Source organism: Eumetopias jubatus, unplaced genomic scaffold (assembly GCF_037043125.1).
Source record: "Eumetopias jubatus isolate StellerSeaLion01/CBP00866 unplaced genomic scaffold, mEumJub1_p1.0 scaffold_11, whole genome shotgun sequence".
Lineage (NCBI taxonomy): Eukaryota > Metazoa > Chordata > Mammalia > Carnivora > Otariidae > Eumetopias > Eumetopias jubatus.
In genome coordinates, this window is record NW_028274817.1 from 31918458 (window position 1) to 31942355 (window position 23898).

At 41.4% G+C, this 23898-nt stretch overlaps 1 protein-coding gene across 3 annotated transcripts in view; it reads right to left on the bottom strand.

Moving 5' to 3' along the window:
- Window positions 1–19161: 19161 nt before the first annotated feature.
- PLS3 (plastin 3) overlaps window positions 19162–23898 on the bottom strand; it is a 35067-nt gene continuing 30330 nt past the window's right edge. For all 3 annotated transcript variants that reach the window (XM_088028937.1, XM_028094091.2, XM_088028936.1), the window contains 6 exons: window positions 23089–23167; window positions 22149–22263; window positions 21794–21927; window positions 21328–21451; window positions 20983–21107; window positions 19162–19294 (listed from right to left, as the gene is read on the bottom strand). In XM_088028937.1, the coding sequence (XP_087885063.1) occupies window positions 19162–19294; window positions 20983–21107; window positions 21328–21451; window positions 21794–21927; window positions 22149–22263; window positions 23089–23167 (710 nt within the window). The remainder of the gene's footprint in view (window positions 19295–20982; window positions 21108–21327; window positions 21452–21793; window positions 21928–22148; window positions 22264–23088; window positions 23168–23898) is intronic.

The window sequence follows — 23898 nt, forward strand, 5'->3', positions numbered from 1 at the left end:
TCAGCTATTCTGCAGCGCCCCCCCCCCCCCACATTTTCTGCACCACAGTCGGTACCGCTTGCAAAACCAGCTCCTATACTGTCCTTGATACCTCTGCCACCATTGTTTCTTGCTCCTCCTATCCTTGCTAACAAATACTGGAGAGTACCCCTCCCTGGACTTAAACCGTCCACTTCAGATTTCCCCACAGGTGCCCCAGGTAAAAGTTGACAGTGGGGAACAAATGGACTTTCAGTGGCCCCAGGTGCAACATATTCAGTATTTAAGCCAATTTAAGTTTGTTAGTTTAATTAAGGTAAACATGTCTTTAGAGTTATCAGCATGAAACAGAAAACTTTTATTCTACCAAGGTTTACTGATGGCCAAATAAACTCATGTTATCTCTGTTAAAATTTGTCAGCAAAAGGATGCCTGGGTGGCTCAGTCATTCAGCGTCTGCCTTTGGCTCAGGTCATGATCCCAGGGTCCTGGGATGGAGCGCCACATCGGGCTCCCTGCTCAGCCGGGAGTCTGCTTCTCCCTCTCCCTTGTGCGCTCACTCTCTCTCAAATAAATAAGTTCTTTTAAAAAAATAAAATGATGGTTAATTTTGTCTGTCTCAAAGTTTTCATGGCTACTTGTTGAAAAAAAAAACAAGTAGATTGAATACATAAAACAGTTGAGATGAATGGATTTTTTAAAGTACACTGGTATAAAATTCAAATTCTGCATTTCTCGTTAAAAAGACAAAGTTGTCTTGGATTGTTGGTCTGCTCTCTATAAGAAAATGTAAATAAAGGTTTTTTTTTCTTTTTTTTTTTATCCGTCCAGAAAACCAAAGCGTCTGTGTTTTGTCTTTATCAGGTCTTTCATTACTTGAGAAAGTTAAAACTTCTCAGGGTTAAAGGAGCTAAGTTTTGCTAACAACTATTTAGCTTCCTGTAGAATCCCTTATTGCCACCTTGGTTAAATGTATATATTAAATTTATAATAATCTGTAATCCTATTTAGGCATGTGCTTTACAACTTTCTGAGGGTTTCAACAGACTTCTCTGAGATATGAATTGTAACTGACATCTTCTTGACTCATTAGGTTTGTTTATTTGGTATGTTAAGTTACTCTGGAAGGACTGTCAAACAAATAATGATAAGCCGTGGTTGTATTTTTTGGGTAAGTGCCATAACTGTTCTAGAAATGATGTGAAATTCCTAAAGTTCTTTTTCTTTTTTAAGATTTTATTTTTAAGTAACCTCTACCTCCAATGTGGGGCTCAAACTCACAACCCTGAGATCCAGAGTCACATGCTCCACCCACTGAGCCAGCCAGGCACCCCGAAATTCCTAAAGTTTTCTATATGTTCTGATATAAGGTCATTACGTGATGTTCTAATTACCGAAGTGTTATTTGTCACAGAAATAACTGGATTTCCTTGTCAGCTACATTATAATGAACTCTCATATCAGATTTTAAACTGTGACCATTTAAAACAAATATTTTATTTATTTCAGAGACAGAGATCATATGCGGGGCTCGATCCAAGGACCCCAAGATTATGACTTGAGCCAAAGGCAGACGCTTAACTGACTGAGCCACCCAGGTGCCCCAACTGTGACCATTTTTTAAAAATCTTTTGTCCTTGGGGCGCCTGGGTGGCTCAGTTGGTTAAGCAACTGCCTTCGGCTCAGGTCATGATCCTGGAGTCCCGGGATTGAGCCCCACATCGGGCTCCCTGCTCAGCGGGGAGTCTGCTTCTCCCTCTGACCCTCTTCCCTCTCGTGCTCTCTCTCTCTCATTCTCTCTCTGTCAAATAAATAAATAAAATCTTAAAAAAAAATCTTTTGTCCTTTATAGTTATTGTTCTGATGCTCTTGCAAAATGTGTTTTGCCCTCAAGGAGAGTCATGAAAAGGACTTTTGACAAAGACAAGTTTATGTTCTTTAAGATCATAAAACTAAACTGGGTAAGAATTTCCAGAAGTAATGGAAAAGCTGCATTCACACTGAATAAGAATTAATAACATGGGACTGAATGAGTTGAGGAAGATGAGTTTTTATGACTCTTACTTGAAACGTTGTTGGTTTTCTAATGTTTGCTCTACCGGATTAAGGAAACTTTCTCCTAAGATATCCATGATATGCAGAAATATGATAAAATATTCCTTGTGGACAAATTGAAGCATTTAACTTTTCTCCCTACCTGAACCCTCTGAACCCTCTGAAATTCAGAAACTCTCAGTGAGGATTCTTCCTTCCATGGCAATTATATCTGCATAAGTGCAATGAGAAACTGTTCTCCTTTTAACAGGACACCACTGGAAAGTTTGCTTATATTTACCAAGGCTTTGCCTGGGATGTCACATTTGAGAGACATGCCTGGACTCAGAGATGACCAGACAGCTTTAAGGAATTAGGGTTGAGTTTATGGAGCCAGTAAAGCTCCTTGGAACTGCTGGCCTGATACCTTGCTTACAGGGTTCCCAATAGCCTCACTGGCTGAGCAAAGAATGTCACTTCCCAGCAGGTGCAGGCACCTCAGGATATGGAATTTGCCCAAATCTACAGGTGTTGCAGGCATGTCTGATAACAAATATTTGGCTTGGCTTCTGGCCTCGAGAGGCTTTTAAAAGGTCAATCTAGAGATTCCTTATAAAAAGTTCCAGCTTTTAAAAGGTCAATCTAGAGATTCCTTATAAAAAGTTCCAGCAAAGCAGATTTTAAAAGACCTATCTGGCCAATCACTATTCTTGCTGAGTTTCTGTAAATAATTAGGCCAAGTGTGTTAAAGCTGGACTTGTTTTTACACACAAATGAGTCGTGATTTGGCTGTCTTTGATAAAAATGAGGGTGGTTATAGAGAGAAAAATGTGTTTCGATAACACATCTTTGTAGATATTAGATTTTAATACTATTTATTATAAACTAGACTAGATCCTGAATTCTTCTGGTTTCCTCAAATATCTGGCTATGGCTCTCCAAACTCAGGTTTCCAGTCTTCTATTGTCTTGACTTAAAGTCATTACAAACTAAAACTGCCCTTTTTCCTAAAGCCCTGAAAACTGATGCCAGACAGCTTGAGGTCACCTTCAGAGACATTGTCACAAAACTCATGTATAGGGGCGCCTGGGTGGCTCAGCCAGTTAAGCATCTGCCTTTGGCTCAGGTCACGATCTCCGGGTCCTGGGATCGAGTCCTGCATTGGGCTCCCTGCTCCGCGGGGAGCCTGCTTCTCTCTCTCCCTCTGCCCCGCACTCATGCTTGCTCTCTCTCAAATAAATAAAATCTTTTTTTTCTAAAAAAAAAGCGATACCCCAGAATCTTGGGTCTACATTCCAGATTGTGATAAAAATGTAACAGGATTGCTAAAAGATATGAATGCTCAAATTGGTGCTTTAAACCATCCCTCCCTCTCTTTTAATGATTGGTTAAACTCCTGGACTGGAAGAGGAGTTTGGTCAACTGTCAAGGATCTTTTTATTGGGCTTCTTTTTCTAATAATATTAAGCTTATTTTGTTGTCCCCGACTCTCTCCGCCTGCTGCCGAGACTCCTTCTGTGCCATAACCTCAAGCCAACAGCTGACAATTTCTCTCAAGGAGATGTCTACCTTCATAGGCGATGTTTGTCTTGGATTTGGCTGTGTGTGCCTTTCATAACCCCCACAACTGATGTCAACGACAACTGATCAATGTTGACCCCCAGGTAGGGACATCTCTAAACCCCTATTCGGCAGGAAGAAGTTACAGAAGATAAGACCTTCCACCCTCAGCAACCTTAAAGATTTAAGGGTCGAAATTGTTCAAGGCGGGAAATGATGAGAACAAAAGCAAGAGAAATGTAGCTTAAATTGAATCTTACAACTGCAGCCCACTGATAAATACCTGAGACATGCAGAGAGTGACATTCTTTAAGGAACTCATGGCTGCCTTAATGTTGATTTTTAAAAAGTTATTTTAAAAAGATTTTATTTATTTTAGAGAGGGAGAGAGCGTGAGCACAAGTAGGGGAGGAGCAGAGGGAGGAGGGACTAGCAGACTCTACGCTGAGCACAGATCTCGATGCAGGGCTGGATCCCACAACCCTGAGATCATGACCCGAGCAGAAATCAAGAGTAGGAGGATTAACCAATTGAGCCACGCAGGCACCCCAGGTTGATGTTTTATTAGAGACTAAAAACAGTAGTCTTGACAATAGCCAGACCTCCAAAGTCCTGTAAATCTCAATTTCAGCATAGAGAAATTCCTTAGAAATTGACATTATATCTGTCCCCCCTCCCTCCACACACTTAAAAGTATATAATCAGTTACTCCTCACAATCACAGTGCAGCTCTTTCTGCCCATGGTTTCTGTCCCCCTGCCATAATAAAAGTATCTTTTTGTACCATAAAACGTCTCAAGAATTTTTCTTGACCATTGCACTTGGTGACCCTGCATCCCGTGGACAGGTTTTGGTTTTCAAATTCAATACTCAGTGCATCAAGCTCACTTCTCTGGCCCCTGCATCCCCTTTAATTCCACAGTTCTGTCTGGCCTTCTGGGACACAAATCCTGGCCCCCTCCGACTTGGCTGCTGCCCCCTTGTGGGGGGTTGGAGAGGCTAGTCTGGCCGACTGTGCCTGAAATCTGCATGCCCACCTGCCGTGCTTTTGGAATGCTCCTGCCTGAATGTATCCCATTGTGATTTCAGGACAAATACTCACACATAGAATCATACGTGGTTGTGGTCAAAGGAAGCTCAGCTTCAAGGGCAAATCAAAATTTTTCCCAGATGAAGACTTTTGTTTTCCCACCAAAGGCAGACTATTTCCAAAAGTTTAAAGTGTTCCTTGCATCTTGACATAGAGGAGGCTTCGTTATTATTTCATCCAAGCACCAGGAGCGTGGTGAACTTGGCGGGTCCTGTAAGCCTTCGGTTCAATTTCAGACAAGCAAGTAGCACCATGCAATTTGGCCACTAGATGGCAGGAGTGTTCAAGGCTAGCATAACAAGAAACTCGCCCAGAGCACCCCCAAGTGGTCACTCTGGCGAGCTGCAGGCAAAGCAAGAGGAATTTACCAAGTTTTGGTGAAAGGAATTCTTCATGTATGGGTCTTTCCAAGTCTATCCTTATCTTGATAATTACGTTAGCAAGTGTAATTCTGATCTAGATGGTTTCCACACTGATAAGTCTATCCTCTTTATATCCTGTCTCCACATTTAAGAACCCCTCTAAGGAAAACCACTTTAATCAGCAAAGGAAATCGGAGATTTTTTTATGGAAACATAAGGCAAAGACAGAAGCTCCACTTTTGTGGAAAAATGTCTTTCAAAGGAAGTCTCCAGGAATCCTCAAGCAAATTTCCTGAGCTCATGTGATTTCAAACATGAAGAACTGATCCAAATTTTATTCAAAGCAATTATCCACGGAAGTTGTTTTTGTTTTGTTAACGGAGAACCTATTCTCATTCATTCATTCGTACATTTATTTATTTAAGTAATCTCTCCACCCAACGTGGGGCTCGAACTCACAACCCCAAGATCAGGAGTCACATGCTCTTCGGACTGAGCCTGCCAGGGGCCCCACAGTTAGATCTTGAGTGCATTTTCTCATTGCTTTCCTTACAAACCACATGGAGATGGAGGCTGTGGTTTCCAGTGCCTGAGAACACCAGGACCACCTAGCCCTGTATCGAGACAGATGGGATCTTCTGGCTTATTGAAGGAAGCATGAACTGCCTCCATCAAAGGGTGTTAGAAAGGACTTAATTTAGGATTTGAATTTGTATGAAACGGTTTTCTAGAGAATTTAAAGGATTAGTGCTTTGCTCTTGATTGGATGCTGTGATATAATAAAGAAGTAAATACTTGGTCTTTGTCTTGGGTTGCTGGCACACTGTTCCTATAACCCTTGGAATCTTCAGGGTGACGAACGTCTTTTATATGCTAATGAGATGACTCCAGTCTGGGGGCCTCTAGTTAACTTCAGGGCTGGGCCCAGAAAGACCATGATTAGAGGGTTGAAACTGACCTCCAAGGAGGGGAAAGGGACTGAAAAGTGCATTCGGTCCCACTCAGGAGTGTGAGCTGGCCTCCCATCTGTTGAGGGTCTGGATAGAACAATAAGGCAGAGGAATGCGAATTCTCTCTCTTCTTGAGGTCGGGACGTCCATCTAATCCTGCCCTCAGATATCAGAGCTTTTGGTTCGTGGGCCTTCCAACTCTAAGAGTTTAAGATACTGTAGTCTCCTCGGAGTGGAAAGGTAATTCAGAGGATCAGTACTCAGGTAAGGGAGGACAGAATGGAGAAGAGTCACATCAGCCTTAGCTGATGTGTTTGTTTCAGGTACCTCTTGTATCGTTCCTTTTTTTTTATCTTTCATTTTTCATTAGCCTCTTGCAACAAATCATCCAAAGAAGCTATTTCGGAATTTTGAGGTCTTCTAGAGGCTTTTGCATACCAATCAAAATAGGTATCCCATTCTGCTTGTTTGATTTGGGAACCTTTTTTTTTTTTAAGATTTATTTGACAGAGAGAGAGTGTGTGTGCGTGTGTGTGTGCACACGCACACATGAGAGCACAAGCAGGGGAAGCTGCAGAGGGAGAGGGAGAAGCAAGCTCCCCACTGGATCATGACCTGAGTCGAAGGCAGAAGCGTAACCAGCTGAGCCACCCAGGTGCCCCTAGGAACCTTACTTTCCAGTGCCCTTCTTAAATGAAGAATCTTGTTTAATTGGAATGTTCCCCCATGATTAATTCTTGGTTGTGTTAGTGGGATTTTTGCCATTTTTGTAAATATCCCTGGCCTCCAGGCACTGTTCTTAAATATAAAATAAGCAGGTGTGTCAGAAGGTGAAGCACTTGATTCCTTGAAATTTCAGGATCCCATTTCTTTAGCTAAGCCTTGGGTCTCTCAGAGCCAAATTAATATCTTAGAAGGATGTGCCACTGGGTTGGGAATTTTGCGGTGTTTTGTGTTGTATACCTGGTTGCATGGGTTTGTTTAAGATTTTATTTATTTGTCAGAGAGAGAGCACAAGCAGAAGGAGCGGCAGACAGGGAGAAGTAGGCTCCCCACTGAGCAAGGAGTACGATGCGGGACTCGATCCCAGGATCCTGGGATCATGACCTGAGCCAAAGGCAGACGTTTCACCGACTAGCCACCCAGGTGTCCCTGGATGGAAATTTTCTTGAACTAGTATCAATCTAACTCATTCCATGACCAATTTATCCTAGCCTGGGAGTCAGAAGTTAGGTGGCAAGCACTCTAACAGCTTTTAAGTGCTCAACCAGTGCTCATCAATTGTAAGGCTTTGGCTTCTGAGATTCTTAAGATCTAGTATTCCTTTCCTGGAAAGATTTCTTTACAGTGGCAGATGTCCCATGACTGTTACTAGTCCAACTTGTGCCTACTTAGATTTTTTTTAAAGATTTTATTTATTTATTTGAGACAGAGAGAATGAGAGAGAGAGAGAGAGAGAGAGAGAGAGAGAGAGCACATGAGAGGGGGGAGAATCAGAGGGAGAAGCAGACTCCCTGCCGAGCAGGGAGCCCGACACGGGACTCGATCCCGGGACTCCAGGATCATAACCTGAGCCGAAGGCAGTCGCCCAACCAACTGAGCCACCCAGGCGCCCCACTTAGATTTTGATGTGCCTTTGGTCAAAACAGTCTGGATTTCTTTTTTTAAAAGAAGATTTTATTTATTTTGAGAGAGAGAGTGAGAGAGAGCATGAGAGGGGGTAGGGGCAGAGGCAGTGAAAGAAGCAGGCTCCTTGATGAGCAGGGAGCCTGACACAGGCCTCGACCCCAGGACCCTGGGATCCCGACCTGAGCCGAAGGCAGACGCTTCACCAACTGAGCCACCCAAGCTCCCCAAAACAGTCTGAATTTCTTGTCTTAATTTATTTCCCTAAGTTCCCCAGCGGTTTACTCTGTGGACTTACCTCAAGGCTTTGTGAATCCCGGAACGGTTGCCATCTGGCTCTGAGATTGAGGGATACCCATTATTTTCCCTTGTTGAAATAAGTCTAATTCAATCAGATTTATGTTTCTGGCCGCTTGTGCACAATTCCTGAGACTTGTAAGGACCTTCCAAGGCTCCTTACTTTGTAAATGAGCTCAGCCACATACCCAAATGTTGGGGCCCACTAAGTCCCACCTGGAAAAAATCTGGAGTCTCTCCTACACCAATTTTTCATACCCCATGAAAAATCTGGACTTTCTCACACCCCAATCTTCCACCCAGAAGGATTAGGACAAACTCCAGGAGCTCAGAGTGCAGAATAAGCAGAGCCTGATCCGAGAGAAGCTTACCGGAGATCCCAGAGAAGAGCTGAAGAGTCAGCACCTCCACCGGCATCTGGGGACCATCCCCGGAATCCTCAGGCGCCAGCCTCGGGTTCCACCTCGTTGCCAAAACCGTCGGACAACAAAACTAAAACAATTGAGCAACCAGTCTGTTGTCCTTTGTTCAAGGGGAAACGAGGCACGGTTTGGGGGCGGCCAGCCCCTCACAAGCGGTGGAACATTCTTCCTGGGCAAGAGTAAATCTTACATGGAGCTTTCTATAGAAGAGGCAGCTCGGACACAGGGCATGATGGGGAAGGAGGAGGGGGGTTTCCTTGAAAAGGCTAGAGGGTCCTGTTTTCTGGGGCAAGGTAAAGTAGCTAAAGCTGAGTTGGAGAATTGGGGCAGGAGTACATTCGGTTTCCTTGACAGGTGTTTCTCATAAGTGCAGGCTGACTTACGTTTACATTTGTGATGCGAGGGGCGCCTGGGTGGCTCACTCAGTTAAGTGTCTGCCTTCCGCTCAGGTCATGATCCCAGGGTCCTGAGATCGAGCCCCACGTCGGGCTCCCAGCTCAGTGGGGAGTCTGCTGCCGCGCCCCCTGCTTGTGCTCTCTCTCTCTGACAAAAAAAATAAATAAAATCTTAAAAAAAAAGCGTACACGATGATCTGAAAGTACACAAAGTATCTAATATCACAATTATCCTGAATACATAGGATAAATTAGTGTATGGCAGACCAGTGTAAGCCTCTCCATATAAAATGTAGTACCCTAGTTGGGGGTAAAACTGCATTGGGTTAGAATCATGGAACACTACATCAAAAACTAATGATGTATGGTGACTAACATAATGTAATTAAATTAAATTAAATTAAAAAAACTGAATTGGGAATATGAGTATCATTTATCACAGTAGGAGTAAGCCAGTTTGGTGTCCCTAATGGTAAATTTCTCCAGTGAAGCTCAAAATTCAGCAAAGCAGGGAATGATGTGTTTTCTGAAGATAATAAGCTGACTCTCGTGGTCAGGAGAGCCTCAGTAATATTGTCTACTACTGATTGGCTTGGTTTTGCTGGTGGTATTACAATAGCCTTAGCAGAAGCATTCTGATAATGTGAAGGCAAGGTCTATTTTTATAAGGCTGAAGGTCAGGATTAATGATATGAGGGAAGTTTATTAGTACCAGAAGGAGCCTATAAAAAGGAATCTGCCTTCTGAGGTGTTTAAAGGGATTGATATTAAATTACTCTCAGCAGGGCCTGGTGGAGGATGTTAGATCCAGCCATTAGTTAAAATCAGAGCAGTTGCTATGGCTTGGGAAGAAAAGGTATAGAATTTTGTTTTCCCTCAAGTTCCAGAAGAAGACCATAGAGGGGGGCGCCTGGGTGGCTCAGTCAGTTAAGTGACGAACTCTTGGTTTCGGCTCATGTCATGGTCTCGGGGTCCTGGCCTCTGTGCTCAGCTCGGACTCTGCTGGAGATGGTCTCCTTCTCCCTCTGCCCCTCCCCTGCTCATGCGCTGTCTCTCTAAAATAAATGAATAAAATCTTAAAAAAAAAAAAAGACCATAGGGTTTAAAAATAGTAAGATGAAGCTAAGGGAGAGCACATTAGTGTTCTAGAGGATATAAAAGTATAATAATATTAGAAGGGGAAAAGGACAGAAAAAGAGTGTTGAAAAAATCAGAAAATTAATCCCATTTTGTCATCTTGGGTGGAACCTCTCCACTTCCGAAGTCAGCAGCTGGTTTTGTTGTCTTGGGCATAAGTTGTCCACTTCTGCTGTCAGCAGCTTCTGGAGAATTCCTAAGGACCTTCAGTTTAAGGTCTTCTGTTGGAATGGATTCCAGTGATGTGGGAGGAAGTGATGTATATCCGTTAAGTTAAAAGTTTTATATACTTACAAAAACGCAAGTATCAATATCTTGGAGTTCTACTGATATGCCAGTTGCTCACAATACCAAGTAACAAGATATTTTTTAATCGAGGCTCAAGGAAAGTTTTATTTCTGTTGCCTGTTTCGGAAGACCAAATCTCCAGGTGGCAGATCATGCAGAGACTATCTAGGTGTGTATTTTGAAATTGTACCTTGTATCCGACGATCATAAAGCTGGAGATATTTTGTGAGTTTCTAGGAATATTCAGTCACATTTGCCTGTAATAGAGAATCTGGGATTGGAAGTAAAATTCCCAAATGCATGAGGCAGACTTTTATTAACGTATAAGGAGATAACTTGGATCCTTGAGAGGTTTGATCTTATTGCTGTCAAGGCCTAATGCAGTACTCTGGGTCAGGGAAGTTCGAGGGTTTAGAGAGCTTTGCTAATTATAAGTTTAGAACTCTATCAATTTTCTTTATTTTTTCTGAATTAGAATAGGATAAGCACAGAGGAATTTCTGAGTAAAATGTGCTACTTTGAAGGATTTTGAAATGGCAATACCAGCAAAATGTGTGTCCCTGTCACCAGAGTGTTGTGGCCAAATCATCTCTGCTATTGGGAGTGGTATCATGAAGCATTTTTGCTAAAATCCGTTTTTATCACGGTTATCTTCTCAGACAATGGCAAAGCATCTCAAGGTCTTTTCATTCACCATTTATTTCTTTTATAGGGGTTCCTGGAGAGGTCAGGAAATCTCTTTGTTTCTAAGCCATGTTGACATCATATACTAACCTGAAATCATATTTATTATAGGTGTAAAATATCCTCTTTTTTTAAAAAAAAGATTTTATTTATTTACTTGAGAGGGAGAACAAGTGGAGGGGAGAGGGAGAGGGAGGAGAGGCAGACTCCCCAATGGGCAGGGAGCCCGCCACTAAATAAAATCTTTAAAAAAAAAGAACTACCATGTTCTATTTATGCATAGCTAACATAGGAAGTTAAACTCTTCTGTCAAGTTTATCATCATCATTAGGACATTTGACAGACAGACAAAAGCTCTTAGAGCAGTTTTGACTTCATTAAAAGTTAGAAAAATGTATGCTCATAGTCCTTTCTTGTATAAGATTGAGGAGCAATCTTTGTATTCTCTAATGGCCATTTCAGGAAACCCAAAGATAGTTTAAGCACAAAAGACACCTTAATAATGTTATTACTTGTTCTGAATTTGGAGCCTGGGTTTGGGAAAGGCGAAATCAAGAATCGCTGTTAGAGTCAAGGTTTAAGTCTTAAGTATCTAAAGACAAGAAGTATTTACAATCGACATTGCAAAACCTTTATACTAGATTATAGCGAGTTGAAAGCTGTGGAGTCATGATCCCGGGATCCTGGGATCGAGCCCCGCATCGGGCTCCCTGCTCGGCGGGAAGCCTGCTTCTCCCTCTCCTGCTCCCCCTGCTTGTGTTCGTGTTCCCTCTCTCGCTGTGTCTCTGTCTGTCAAATAAATAAAATCTTAAAAAAAGAAAAGCAAGCAAGCTGTGGAGTCAAGAAAAAGCAGCGGCAGTGTCTCATACTCGCCAGGAGGGGGCGATGTTTGTTCATTTCTGGGATTTGGAGCACGTTCGGGTGCCGTCCGCCCTCATCACTAGCTCACAGGATGTGGCCGTCTCCGAATTTGTTTATGCTCACAGGGAACAAGGCTTAGCTGTGAGTGTCAGGTGAGGGGCTATTTCCATTTTTCATCGGTGATGAGACTATGAGAAGACTGTCTTACACATATATTTTTTTAAGATTTTATTTATTTTTTAATTTTTTTAAAGATTCGATTTATTTATTTGACAAGAGAGACACAGCGAGAGAGGGATCACAAGCAGGGGGAGCGGGAGAGGGAGAAGCAGGCTTCCCGCAGAGCAGGGAGCCCGATGTGGGACTCGATCCCAGGACTCTGGGATCATGACCCGGGCTGAAGGCAGCCGCTTAACCGACTGAGCCACCCAGGTGCCCCTATCTTACACATATTTTAAGTCTAAGCTGCCAAGCCTGTCGAGGAGGCCCTTCCGTGAAATCTAACGAACGCAGCACAGTTTTGAAGTAGGATTTTGAAACCAGGAAACAAGTATGGGTCAAATCGGGACCTCAAAAAGGAACATGCAGGATTAAAAAAAAAAAACACAAAAACCTACCTGGCCCTTTTTATCTCCAGTCCAACTTGTCAGAAACTAACCACCAGCTATTGGGGATTTTACTGACCACCACCCCTAACCCCTACACATTCTGTCTACCACTGTCAAAATGTATGCTTTCTGACTTTGTGCCCCTACCTGATACAAACTTCCATCGCTACATTTTACTTTATGGTAAGTGTTTGTGTCCCATATACACAACTGTAGTGCTCAAGAAAAAGAATGTGTTTCATTCACCTTATTCAGGCCTTAGAGCAGGTCTCTTTGTTGTTGAATTGATTAATTACTAAGGAAAAATAGTTTAACAGTAGACTCAACAGAAAAATACAACTTTGAAAACTTCTCCATCCTTGGGAAGTGTGTTGAATAAAAAGTGGTGAAAGAGGAAGACTAAAGTTCTAAGTTCTTCACTGAGGGACATTTCATAAAGTGAACAAAATCTGAAAAATTTGGGGCTCCTGGGTGGCTCAGTTGGTTAAGTATCCAGCTCTTGGTTTCACTCAGGGTCCTGAGATCGAGGCCTGCATCAGACTCTGCGTTCAGCAGGGAGTCTGCTTGAGGTTCTCTCTCTCCCTTTGCCCTCTGCTCCCCCCCGCCCCCCCCCCCCCGCTCTTGTGTGCAGGCCGCCGGCAGGCTCTCTCTCTCTCAAAATAAATAAATCTTAAAAAAAATCTGAAAAATTCTTCCTGAGTCGTTGCAGTTCCTCCACCTGGTGTTGAATGGTTTTATACAAAAAATCTTTCACAAATACTATGTTTTCTGGTAAGTGGTTGTGGTCTCCATCTTGTTGGTCCTTTAAATATACCTTCCCATGTAGTGTTCCTAGGAAGGTATATACAGGTTTATAAAGGACAGATGACCACTTCCCATTAAATAAGCAATGATTGTTTTTGTCTTTTTTTAAAATTGACTTTATTGTGGTAAGAACATTTAACATGAGATCTACCCTCTTAATAAATTTTCAGATTGGAAGGAAACATTTCTTATTTGCAGATTACATACATGATTGTAGAAACTCCCCCAAAAATTTACACAAAACCCCACTCCAAATAAAAGGAAATACTTAGGTATAAACTTAAAAAAAATGTATGGACTTTGTATACTTAAACTTTTTAAAATGCTGATTAAAGAAATCAAAGACCTAAAAAAATGGAGAGATATACCATGCTCTCATGGATTGGAAGAGTTAACCTAGTGAGGATGTCAAATTTCTCCCTAAATTGATCTATGGATCTCACACAATTCCTATCAAAATTCCAGCAAAAAATTCTTTGTAGACATACAAAAGCTTATTCTAAAATGTATATGGAAGAGCAAAGGATCTAGGATAGCTAAAACAATTTTGAAAAAGGAAAATAAATTGGGAAGAATCACTTGACCTGATGTTAAGGCTTATTATGTAGCTACATTAATAAAGACAGTGTGGTATTGGCAGAGGGTTAGACACATGGATTGATAAAACATAATACAGAACTTACAAATAGACCCAGGGGCTAAGGATGAAGGGTAGTAGTTGTGGCTTGAAAGGGGTAGCACTAGGGAACATTGACTGTGCTGATTGTTCCATGAATCTACACATGATACAATTGCACAGGACACACACACGCACACAAATGAATGCATGTAAAACTGGTGGAATATGAATAAGCTCTGGATTACACCAATGTCAATTTCTTATGTTTTCTTGTCTCCCCCCTCCCCAGTTTTCACTGTTTACTCCTTTCTAGCTCCTGAGGTTTTTTGTTTTGTTTTTTTGAGATATAATTGACAACATTATATTATTTTCAGGTGCACAATGTCATGATGTAATATTTGCATGTATTGTGAAATGATCCCACAATGTCTAGTTAAAACCATCACCACATACAATTACAAAATTTTTCTTGTGATGAGAACTTTGAAGATTTACTGTTTGAGCAACTTTCAAATATACTATACACTATTTTTAACTATTGTCAACATGCTGTATGTTACATCCCCATGACTTATTTTAAAACTGGAAGTTTGTACTTCTTGACCCCCTTCACCCATTTTGCCCACCTGGTTCTTGATATTTGTACTAAAGCCATATATTATTATTGGGTGAAACTTGATAAAGGGTCTATGAGACCTTTTGTTCATTTTTTAATACTTCCTATTAACCTATAATCATTTCAAAATAAAAATGTAAAACAATTCAGCCCTGAAGAAAGCCATGTTATCTTTTCAACTGTACCCATTTATCAAACTCCACAAACTCATACCAGGTGCTCAATTATACCAGGTTTCGAAATATTATTTTGCCTTATTAATTGTCAAGAATATTTTTTCTTTTTTTAAAGATTTTTATTTATTTATTGAGAGAGAGAGAGAGAGAATGGTAGAGAGCATGAGAGAGAGGAAGGTCAGAGGGAGAAGCAGACTCCCTGCTGAGCAGGGAGCCCGATGCGGGACTCGATCCTGGGACTCCAGGAACATGACCTGAGCCGAAGGCAGTCGCTCAACCAACTGAGCCACCCAGGCGCCCTTTCCTTTCTTTTTACTATCAGACAAATCCAGATTATGGGGCATTCTGCAACAAAATGGGTCTGAACTGTTAACAAATATCAAAGGCATAAAAGACAAGAAAATGCAAGATTGTTCCAGTATCTTAAATCTTGCAGAACAGAGACTTGACAATCAAATACAATGTGTGCATTTTTATTAAGAACATCTTTAAACATATTTTTGGTATAATTTGGAAAATTTGAATGTAGACTGTATTAGGTGTGATATCTATGTTACATTTTGTTGTTGTTGTTGTTTTAAGATTTTATTTATTTATTTGACAGAGAGAGAGCACAAGCAGGGGGAGCAGGAGAGGGAGAAGCAGTCTCCCCACTGAGCAGGGAGCCCGATGTGGGGCTCGATCCCAGGACCTGTGGATCATGACCTGAGCTGAAGGCAGATGCTTAACTGACTGAGCCACCCAGGCGCCCCTCTATGTTACATTTTGGAGATATGACAATGTTATTGTAATTATGTGGGAGAATGTCCTTGTTCTCATAAGATTTATGCTTAAGTATTTAGGAGTAAAACATCACGAGGTCTGCAACTTACTTTCAAATGGTTCAGCAAGACACACACAAAGGAAAAACACACACACACACAGACACACAAAGAAAACATATCTGTCAAAATATTAACAATTGGTGAGTGTAGGTGAAGAATATATAGGTGTTCACTGTAGTACTCTTAACTTCTCTGGAGGTTAAAAAGTGTTATCTGTTATTTGCCTAATTATGGTAATAGTATATTTCAAATTTTAACTCTCCTGACATTATATATGTAATATACCATACAATTCCACTCCTGTGTGGAATTTAAGAAACAAAACAAATCAACAAAGAAAAAGAGACAAAACAAGAAACAGACTCTTAACTATAGAGAACAAACTGATGGTGAAAAGATAGGACAGTTTTCAGTTTGACTGTAATTACCACATTGCCTTCAACATACTGTAAACTGATCATTCTTCCATCTGGGTGTTAGAGAATGCCCGTATTCACATACCCTTCAACAGAAAATTTATCAATCATTTTAATCACTTTTTTTTAAATCAATTTAAGGCAGTTCATAAAGAAGGCAGTTCTCTTAAATGTGTATTATGAAGTGAAAGAACCAATCTGAAAAGGCTACATACTGTATGATTCTAAAAATAGGATATCTGCAAAAGGCAAAACTAAGGAGACGGAAAAGATCAGTGGTTCTCAGGGGTTAGTGGATGGGGAGAACTGAAAAGGCAGAGCACAGAGGATTTTTTAGGGCAGTGAAACTATTCTCTAGGATACTGTAATGGTGGACAGGTCATTATACATTTGTCAAACCCACAGAATGTACAACACCAAGAGGGAACCCTAATGCCAACTATGAACTTTGGATGACTATGATGTGTCATTGTAGGTTCGTCAATTTTTAAAAAATTATTTATTTATTTAAGAGCCAGAGAGAGAGCATGAGCAGGAGGAAGGGGCAGAGGTGGAGGGAGAAGCAGACTCCCCGTGGAACAGGAAGCCCGATGTAGGACTCGGTCCCAGGACCTGGGGATCACGACCTGAGCTGAAGGCAGCTTAACCAACGGAGCCACCCAGGCGTCCGTAGGCTCATCAATTTTAACAAATGCACTGCTCCAGGGGAAGCGTTGATGATCAGAGAGGCTATGCATGTGTGTCGGCAGCAGGTGGTACCTGCGAACTCGCTGTACCTTTCACTTAATTTTGCTTCGAACCTAAAGCTGCTCTAAAAATAAAGTCTACTAAAAAAAAAAAAAAACAGTTCTTGGTTTCAATGGCATAACCCTCCTTACTTTTGAGAATCAGCATTCCCTTTTTATGTTCATTGGCCAATTATATAATTTTTTGAATTGGGTAATCAACTCCTTTGCCCGTTTTTCTTTCTTTCTTTCTAAGATTTTATTTTTCAGTAATCTTGACACCCAAAGTGCGGCTCGAACTCACAACCCACGAGATCAAGAGTCGCAGGCTCTACCAACTGAGCCAGCCAGGGCCCCCTGCCCCTTTCCCTAACGGAATTTTTTCTTTAGCAGAAGACAGGTTTGTCCTTACCGGTTACTCTGGTATATGTTTGCAGAAGACTTGCCTTTTATTTATTCATTAAAGCTGTTTTTATATTAAGAAAATTAACCTATCATATGGGTACTATAGACCAAATGTTTGTGTCTCCCCCCAGTCTAATCTCTCATGTGATGGTATTAGGAGGTGGGGCCTTAAGTCATGAGACTGGAGCCCTTGTGAATGGGATTCGTGCCCTCATCTGAGACCCCAGAGAGCTCTCTTGCTCCTACCTCCATGTGAGGTTATAGCTACAAGATGGCCTTCTATGGACCAGGAAGAGGGCCCTCACCACTCTGCCAATCTGCTGGCACCTTGATCTTGGACTTCCCAGATTGCACAACTGTGAAAAAAAAAATGTGTTGTTTATAGGCTACCTAGTCTGTATTTTGTTATAGCGGCCCAAATGGACTAAGGCAATGGGACTAAACTCCCCCCCCAACCGCCCATCTATATTTCGACTTTGCTTATTGTATTGATTTATATAGTTGTGGGTTTGTTTTTTTTTTTTTGCCAAAGCAGAACTGTCAAATTTCTTATTCTTCTATTTTAGGTCTTCGGGGTTTGTATCATACTCAGAAAAATCTTTCTTACTCAAGCTATAAATACACAGTTATTTACACCATAACCATGCAGTTTGTCAAAGGACCGGATTACTTATTACTCACTCACACAAAGCCTTAAAATGGTACCATGAACCACTGGTGGTCAACTGGGGATAATTTTGCCCCGCACGGGACCTCAGGCCATGTTGTCTGGAGACGTATTTGTTCTATGCACCGGGGCTGCACTACTGACATCTCGGGGGTAGAGGCCAGGGAGGCCAGCGAAACCTTCTGCAATGCACAGGACAGCCCCTCCCCCCTCCAGCAAGAGTTAGCCGACCCCCAAAATGTTGAGGGCGAGAAGGATAAGAAAGCCTGCCAGAAACCATCTCCCCTCACTGGTTATACGGATCCCCCATTATGGTAAGTTGGAGAAAACCCTCTGACCCCGCTGGGACGCTCCTTCATTCAGACCCTGTAATTCAGCTCCACGAGCTTAAATTGAACAAACATCATTTTGTACAGTACACCAGAAAAGGAGAATATTGGGGGGAAAAATCTGGCAAACACGACTGGCAAACCACGAAGGGGTGGAAACATGAGTAGACTGATTATTATGTAAATGCCTTTATTTGAACTAATACATTGCTACCAGATTACATCACTTTTCAGAGTTAGAGTAACATTATGATCTTGGAAACTATAGCAAACAGCTTGACAAAGCAAGAGTACATTACGTCCTACATATATATTTTTATTTTTTAGTGACCACGTCTCCTTGTTTTAGGTGGTAAATTAGAAAATTTATGGTACGCTTAGCATGCTTGGCCTACCGTCTCCTGTCTACATTCTGAGCACACTCTCTCCTCAAAAGTGTCATATTCAACAGCATTTTAAATCTAAAGAGAGAGTTTGATGATATAGGCTTTTAAAACAAATAAGCATATATGGAACCAAGTGTTTGAAGACAAAGTATGTCAGCTGTTTACAACTTGGGTGTGAGAGGGTCGATGCAAAATCAAGGGACACTTTTCCTCTACCTACAATGTATGGTTTTTACTTACTTGAAGACCCCTTAAAAAAAGTAGCAAAATCAGCAGTCTCATTTAATGTAATCAAAATATTCTTAAATGTACAAAAAAGATCACGTAGAAAGAATACTGTAAAAAGATACTGATTTTAAGAATAAAAGAATACGAAAAGCTTCTATTACATTCTGCACAGCCAGTTACTTCTGCCAATGTTCAGTACTACAAAGATAAGCAAAGGATACTCATATCCAGATACCCTCTGAGCCCAGTTCTCGAATAAGAACTAGCATCCTGGATGGAAACGCAAAATTATGGTCTAACAATAATCATATCCAATCACCTAAGCAAGTCCCAAGAGGTGAACATTCTAAGGGGGGGCAAAGATACACAGAAACGACATACAGCAATGGGAAATGTCAGGGGCAGCGATCTAGGAGGAGAGAGAGTAAATGATTCGGCCATGAGCGCATTTCAGGGGTGCCTGACAAATCCAACTTTGACTACGGGAAAGAGGAGTTGTTGCCATTAAAACTCTTTCCCCTGTGAGCTCTCATGATGAGGAGTCTTGTTCATCAAAACTCTGAGTCCTTTCAATGACCATCAGTTCCTTAAGCCATGAGCACTTCCCCTGGAAAGAGTTGACCTGCTAATCATGCACCTGGGAGCAAGGTTGTTTTTATTCGAATTGGTTATTTTACACCCTCTTCATCCCCCTGCCCATCAAGCACGCAAACACGGTCATGACCATCTTGGGCTTTACTTCCACAAGGTCTTCGGGGAGAGCATACACCCTGGCTCCGATTCTTCTAGCCATTGACACGGCGTACCTATTGGTGGAGGAAACAAAAATCAAGATGAACCTCTTGTTAGTCAAGGACATGATAGGAGACATCTTTTCCTCTTGTAAAGTCATTTGGCTGGGATGTGAAACATTCATATTGAAACTTCAGAGCGGCACGATTTTACTTTTTGTTTTCTGTTTTGTTTTTGAGGTCAGTCTTAAGTGACATCTGATTTTTCAGCCCTACAGCTTGGGACTGATTTTATTCACCCCTTTTCTGCAATGAGAATTAATTTTGGAACACCGACGTGATACTGAAGATGAGAAAAAAATATATATAATTATCCAGATCGGCTGTACGATCGATGTTGATATTTTCATTGAGCATGTTGACGGGATAACAGATGCTCTCGTGTGATCCTAGAGATAGGGGACGGAAGACTATGTCATCTATTCAAATCCAAGCTGCTCTGGGAGATGCAGTGAATTCTTCCATACAGTCAAGGTGGGGGTGGGGTGGGGTGGGGTGGGTAGAGTCTACAAGGTGTGGGGACAGAGTGGTCAGAGCAAGGAATGGAAAGGGTACACAAAGTAAGGGAAGAAAGAACGGATGTGTCCAGCTAGGGAAATCTGCAGGAGCGCCCTTCACTTAATACAGGAGACGTTTCTAGGGGTTTTGTAACACAAATCTTTAAAGATGATCGTTTCTGAAAAAGGAAGGTTTTCAGTGGGCTGATTTCCAGTGTATGCTAGTCAAGCTTTCATGGGCTGCCTGCAAAACCAGGTCACAGTCTAGGTCTTTGGGGAAGAAGGGAAGTGACAGGTGGAAAAGCCCTTCGCAATATTGCTGAAATGCAAAAAACTTACTTTCTTTTTTAAAAAAGATTTTATTTATTTGAGAGAGAGAGCACAAGCAGGGGGAGGAGCAGAGGGAGAAGCAGACTCCCCACTGAGCAGGAAGCCCAACTTGGGGCTCAATCTCAAGACCATGACCTCAGCCAAAGGCAGACACTTCACCGACTGAGCCACCCGCCACCCCACAAAACTTTCAAGGCACAGTTTCAGTGGAGGCCTAAGCATCCTGCTCATTTAGGGACCAAGATAATTAACTCAACATATGTAGTAAAGGCAATCTGTGCATAGTGAAAAAAGACATCCGTAAATAACATGTTTCAAAAAAGAGTAAGACAGAAGAATATTCTTTATCTATGGCACAAATATTCTTAGCCCATTTTCTCCTTGTTGTAAGATGAACATCAACTCTATCATTTTGGTAATTCCCTGGAGCAACCACTGACTGAGCGTCTATGATGTCAGGCACAGTGCTAGGATCTTATATCTTGTATTCATTTCAAAATCTCTAAGGTAAGTATTATTGCTCCCATATGTACTAATGAGGAATCTGAGGCTCCAAGTGGTTTCCCTCCGGTGACACCAGTCTTTTTTTTTTTTTTTTTTTTTAAGATTTTTAAATTTTATTTGTTTGAGAGGGAGAGTGAATGAGAGAGAGCACGAGCCAGAGGGAGAAGCAGACTCCCCGCTAAGCAGGGAGCCCAACACGGGGCTCGATCCCAGGACTCTGGGATCTCCTGGGATCGTGATGTGAGCCAAAGGCAGATGCTTAACCGACTGAGCCCCCTAGGCGCCTCTCAGGTGACACCATCCGTAAAGTGGCCAAACCTGAGCGAGAATGTAGAGTGGGTATTAATCATCATTATGGTCAGTGTCTCTTACTTGGCATTATTGTGCTTATCGTCTTCTGTCAGATTGCCACTCTTAACAAGGTCATAGTTTATGCAGCCCGGCTGGATGGCGTCAATTAAGTCCACAACTGCCAAACTGGAGCTGATCGTCTTGTCCTAGTGTCAAAGGACAATAAATCCAAGAGTTTCAGGTTTGTACAAATTAACATGTGATTACTTCTCTCAAGTCACCACACACCAGGCCCAGCGGCTGAAGAGAATCTTGCCAGCAGCACAACATTAAATCACTGACAAACCAACCGAAGGCTGGCCTTCTAAATTATTGATCCTTTCTGGCACACATCATGTTTAATCATCAAATGTGCGCAAATCTTACCTTAAAACTCTGAATGGAAGTTGATTTTCCAGCTTCACTCAATGTTCTGTTCACCCAGCTGACAATGATGTCATCATTAGCTTTCTGCCCGTCTCCGAGGTCTTCCAGAACATTGAGGGTATATCTAGAAGGAGAAGTGGAAGAAAAGGTCCCAATCTACTTCATGAGAAAAAAAAAAATGCACCTTTTGTACTAGTCTGACAGTGGCAATGACCTAAAAGAAGCTGTTTTGGCTGGTACTCGGTTATAATGGATGCGTGTCAGCATTCTAGTTAAGAGGTCTTTTTCAAAAGGATACATGGGCTGTTCAGAATTTTTGCATCTATTCATTACCTAAGCTCACTTTAGAATCTAAATACAAAAGTTTCCAGGGCGTAGTCATTGACACGTCTACCTGAAAATAACAAGGGCTGGATCACAGACCGCTAGGACAGTGGAGCTTAAGAGCGAAAACTGGGTACCATACCTTCTCATCAGCTGCCAGACTAAAGCTAAAGTCAGAGTCTGGTTTCCATCGTTCAGGTCTTGCCCTCCGATACCAACCAGGGAGAATTTGGCAGGATGCTTCCCCAGTTCAACAGCATAGTTGCAGTTTTCTAGCTGTAAACCCACAAAAAGCAAATGGTTGAGGATTTTTCATCTGCTTTATCTGGATACACATGTGAGTATGCATGCACGATGCTGGGCACTTAGCACAACAAAATAAGTTAAGACACGGTTCCTGTTCTCAAGAAGCTCAGATGCAAGAGTTTTCCAAACAAAAGAAACAAACAGAATAAAAATAGCCTGTAAGAAATGTATACAGCAACCTAATGACCTACCTTTTTCATGTTGGCTCCAAGTTTCGGGTATGGAGGTTTATTAACCTTACTCCAGTCAACAGGAACTTTAATTCGTTCATACAACTGTAAGATTACCAGGGCATCCTGCAGGTCACTAAAGATTTAAAAATAATTTAATCAGTGTTTTTAGACAGCTGGGCCTTTGTTTCCTTAAAAACAATAACAGTACACTGGCAACTAAAACATATAAAACCACAGATAATACCCAAGGCTCATATTTTCTATCAATCTGTCCTAAAAAATAGAGCTAACACTATCCCGTTCACTTAAAATACTTATCGCGAGCTTCTGGTTTGCAAGGTACTATTCTAGAAGCTGGGCACATAGAATGAAAATCCCTGGCCTTACACTAGACTCGGAGAGGGGGGGAGAGAGAGAGAGAGAGAGAGAGAGAGAGAGAGAGAGAGAGAGAGAGAGAGAGAGAATAAACAAGTATATGGATCAATAGATAATTTGATTTGGGGGTATAGATAACTGCTCTGAAAATGAAAAGAACCAGGGTTAGGGTTACGGAGTGTTAGGTGGTGGTCAGGGCCTGAATCAGTAGCTTGAATATAGTAAGGGAATAAGGCATTTGAGCCAGAAAAGAACATTCCAGGCTGAGAGAACAGTGAGTACAAAGGCCTCAAGACATCATGGATGGTGTACTTAAGGCATTCCCTGGTCTCTGTTTCAAAATATAAAGGCTATTCCATAGGGTGTTAGAAAGACATTCATACACTCTTTCATTTAATGACCATGTAAAGAAAGAATCTGGGCTTCTGTGTATTCGGAAAATGATAATGGATGTCACCATTCAACATCTTCTGATCTAAGTAGCCAGTGTAAACGAACATCTAGAAAATGTTTAGAGCTGTAATTCTTTCTGTGGCATCCATTCATGATGTTCCCAACAGATAATAACAGTACAAAGGCTTACGCATAGAGATGGTTTACATGGGGATTAACACCAAGAGAATTCATCCAGTTACGGAAGGTTCTTTCTTCACGAGTTTCTCCTAATAAGAATATTCACAAAATGTATATATTAATTAAACACCTTGTATATGTGCATATCATATCAATTCATAGTTAGGATTATTTCATTTCCTCTGTACAAACCTAGAGGTTTTCTCCAATATGAATCTCCATTCTCTCTAAATACATTCCCTCTAGGTACAGCCTTCTTTAAAAAAATTTGTTGAATTTATTTTACAATTGAAGAATACAACTTTATAATCAGTCAAACAATTTAGAGGTTTATGAATTTTTTATAATCTCCACCCCCTTCTAGGGCTTCCCCAATATCTCCCCAAGTCCCCATACCTCAAAAGTAACTGATGTGATCAGTTTTACGTTAAAAAAATTGGGGGGGGAAATCAAAAAAATTTGGGGGGTGGTCATATGAACCCTCTATACTCATGAATTTACACCTTCCCTCTACACATTTGTAAATTCTAAGCTACACACGAGCACTCCTTTCACCTGCCTATATCACAGCAACAAGTTCTGTGAAACTTGAAAAGCATAAAATGTAAAGATTTTATAGTCCTGCCAGTGGATGGACAAGGAATGACTATTACATTTGTTTATATTTGAATCTTATACTTCATGCATATATAATCTGGAAAAGGTAAACTCTGCCTTCCCCAAACTTAAGTAATTGTCATTTTCGTTATTATTATCATTTTAAAGATTTTATTTTTAAGTAATCGCCACACCCAGCATGGGGCTCTAACTCATGACCCTC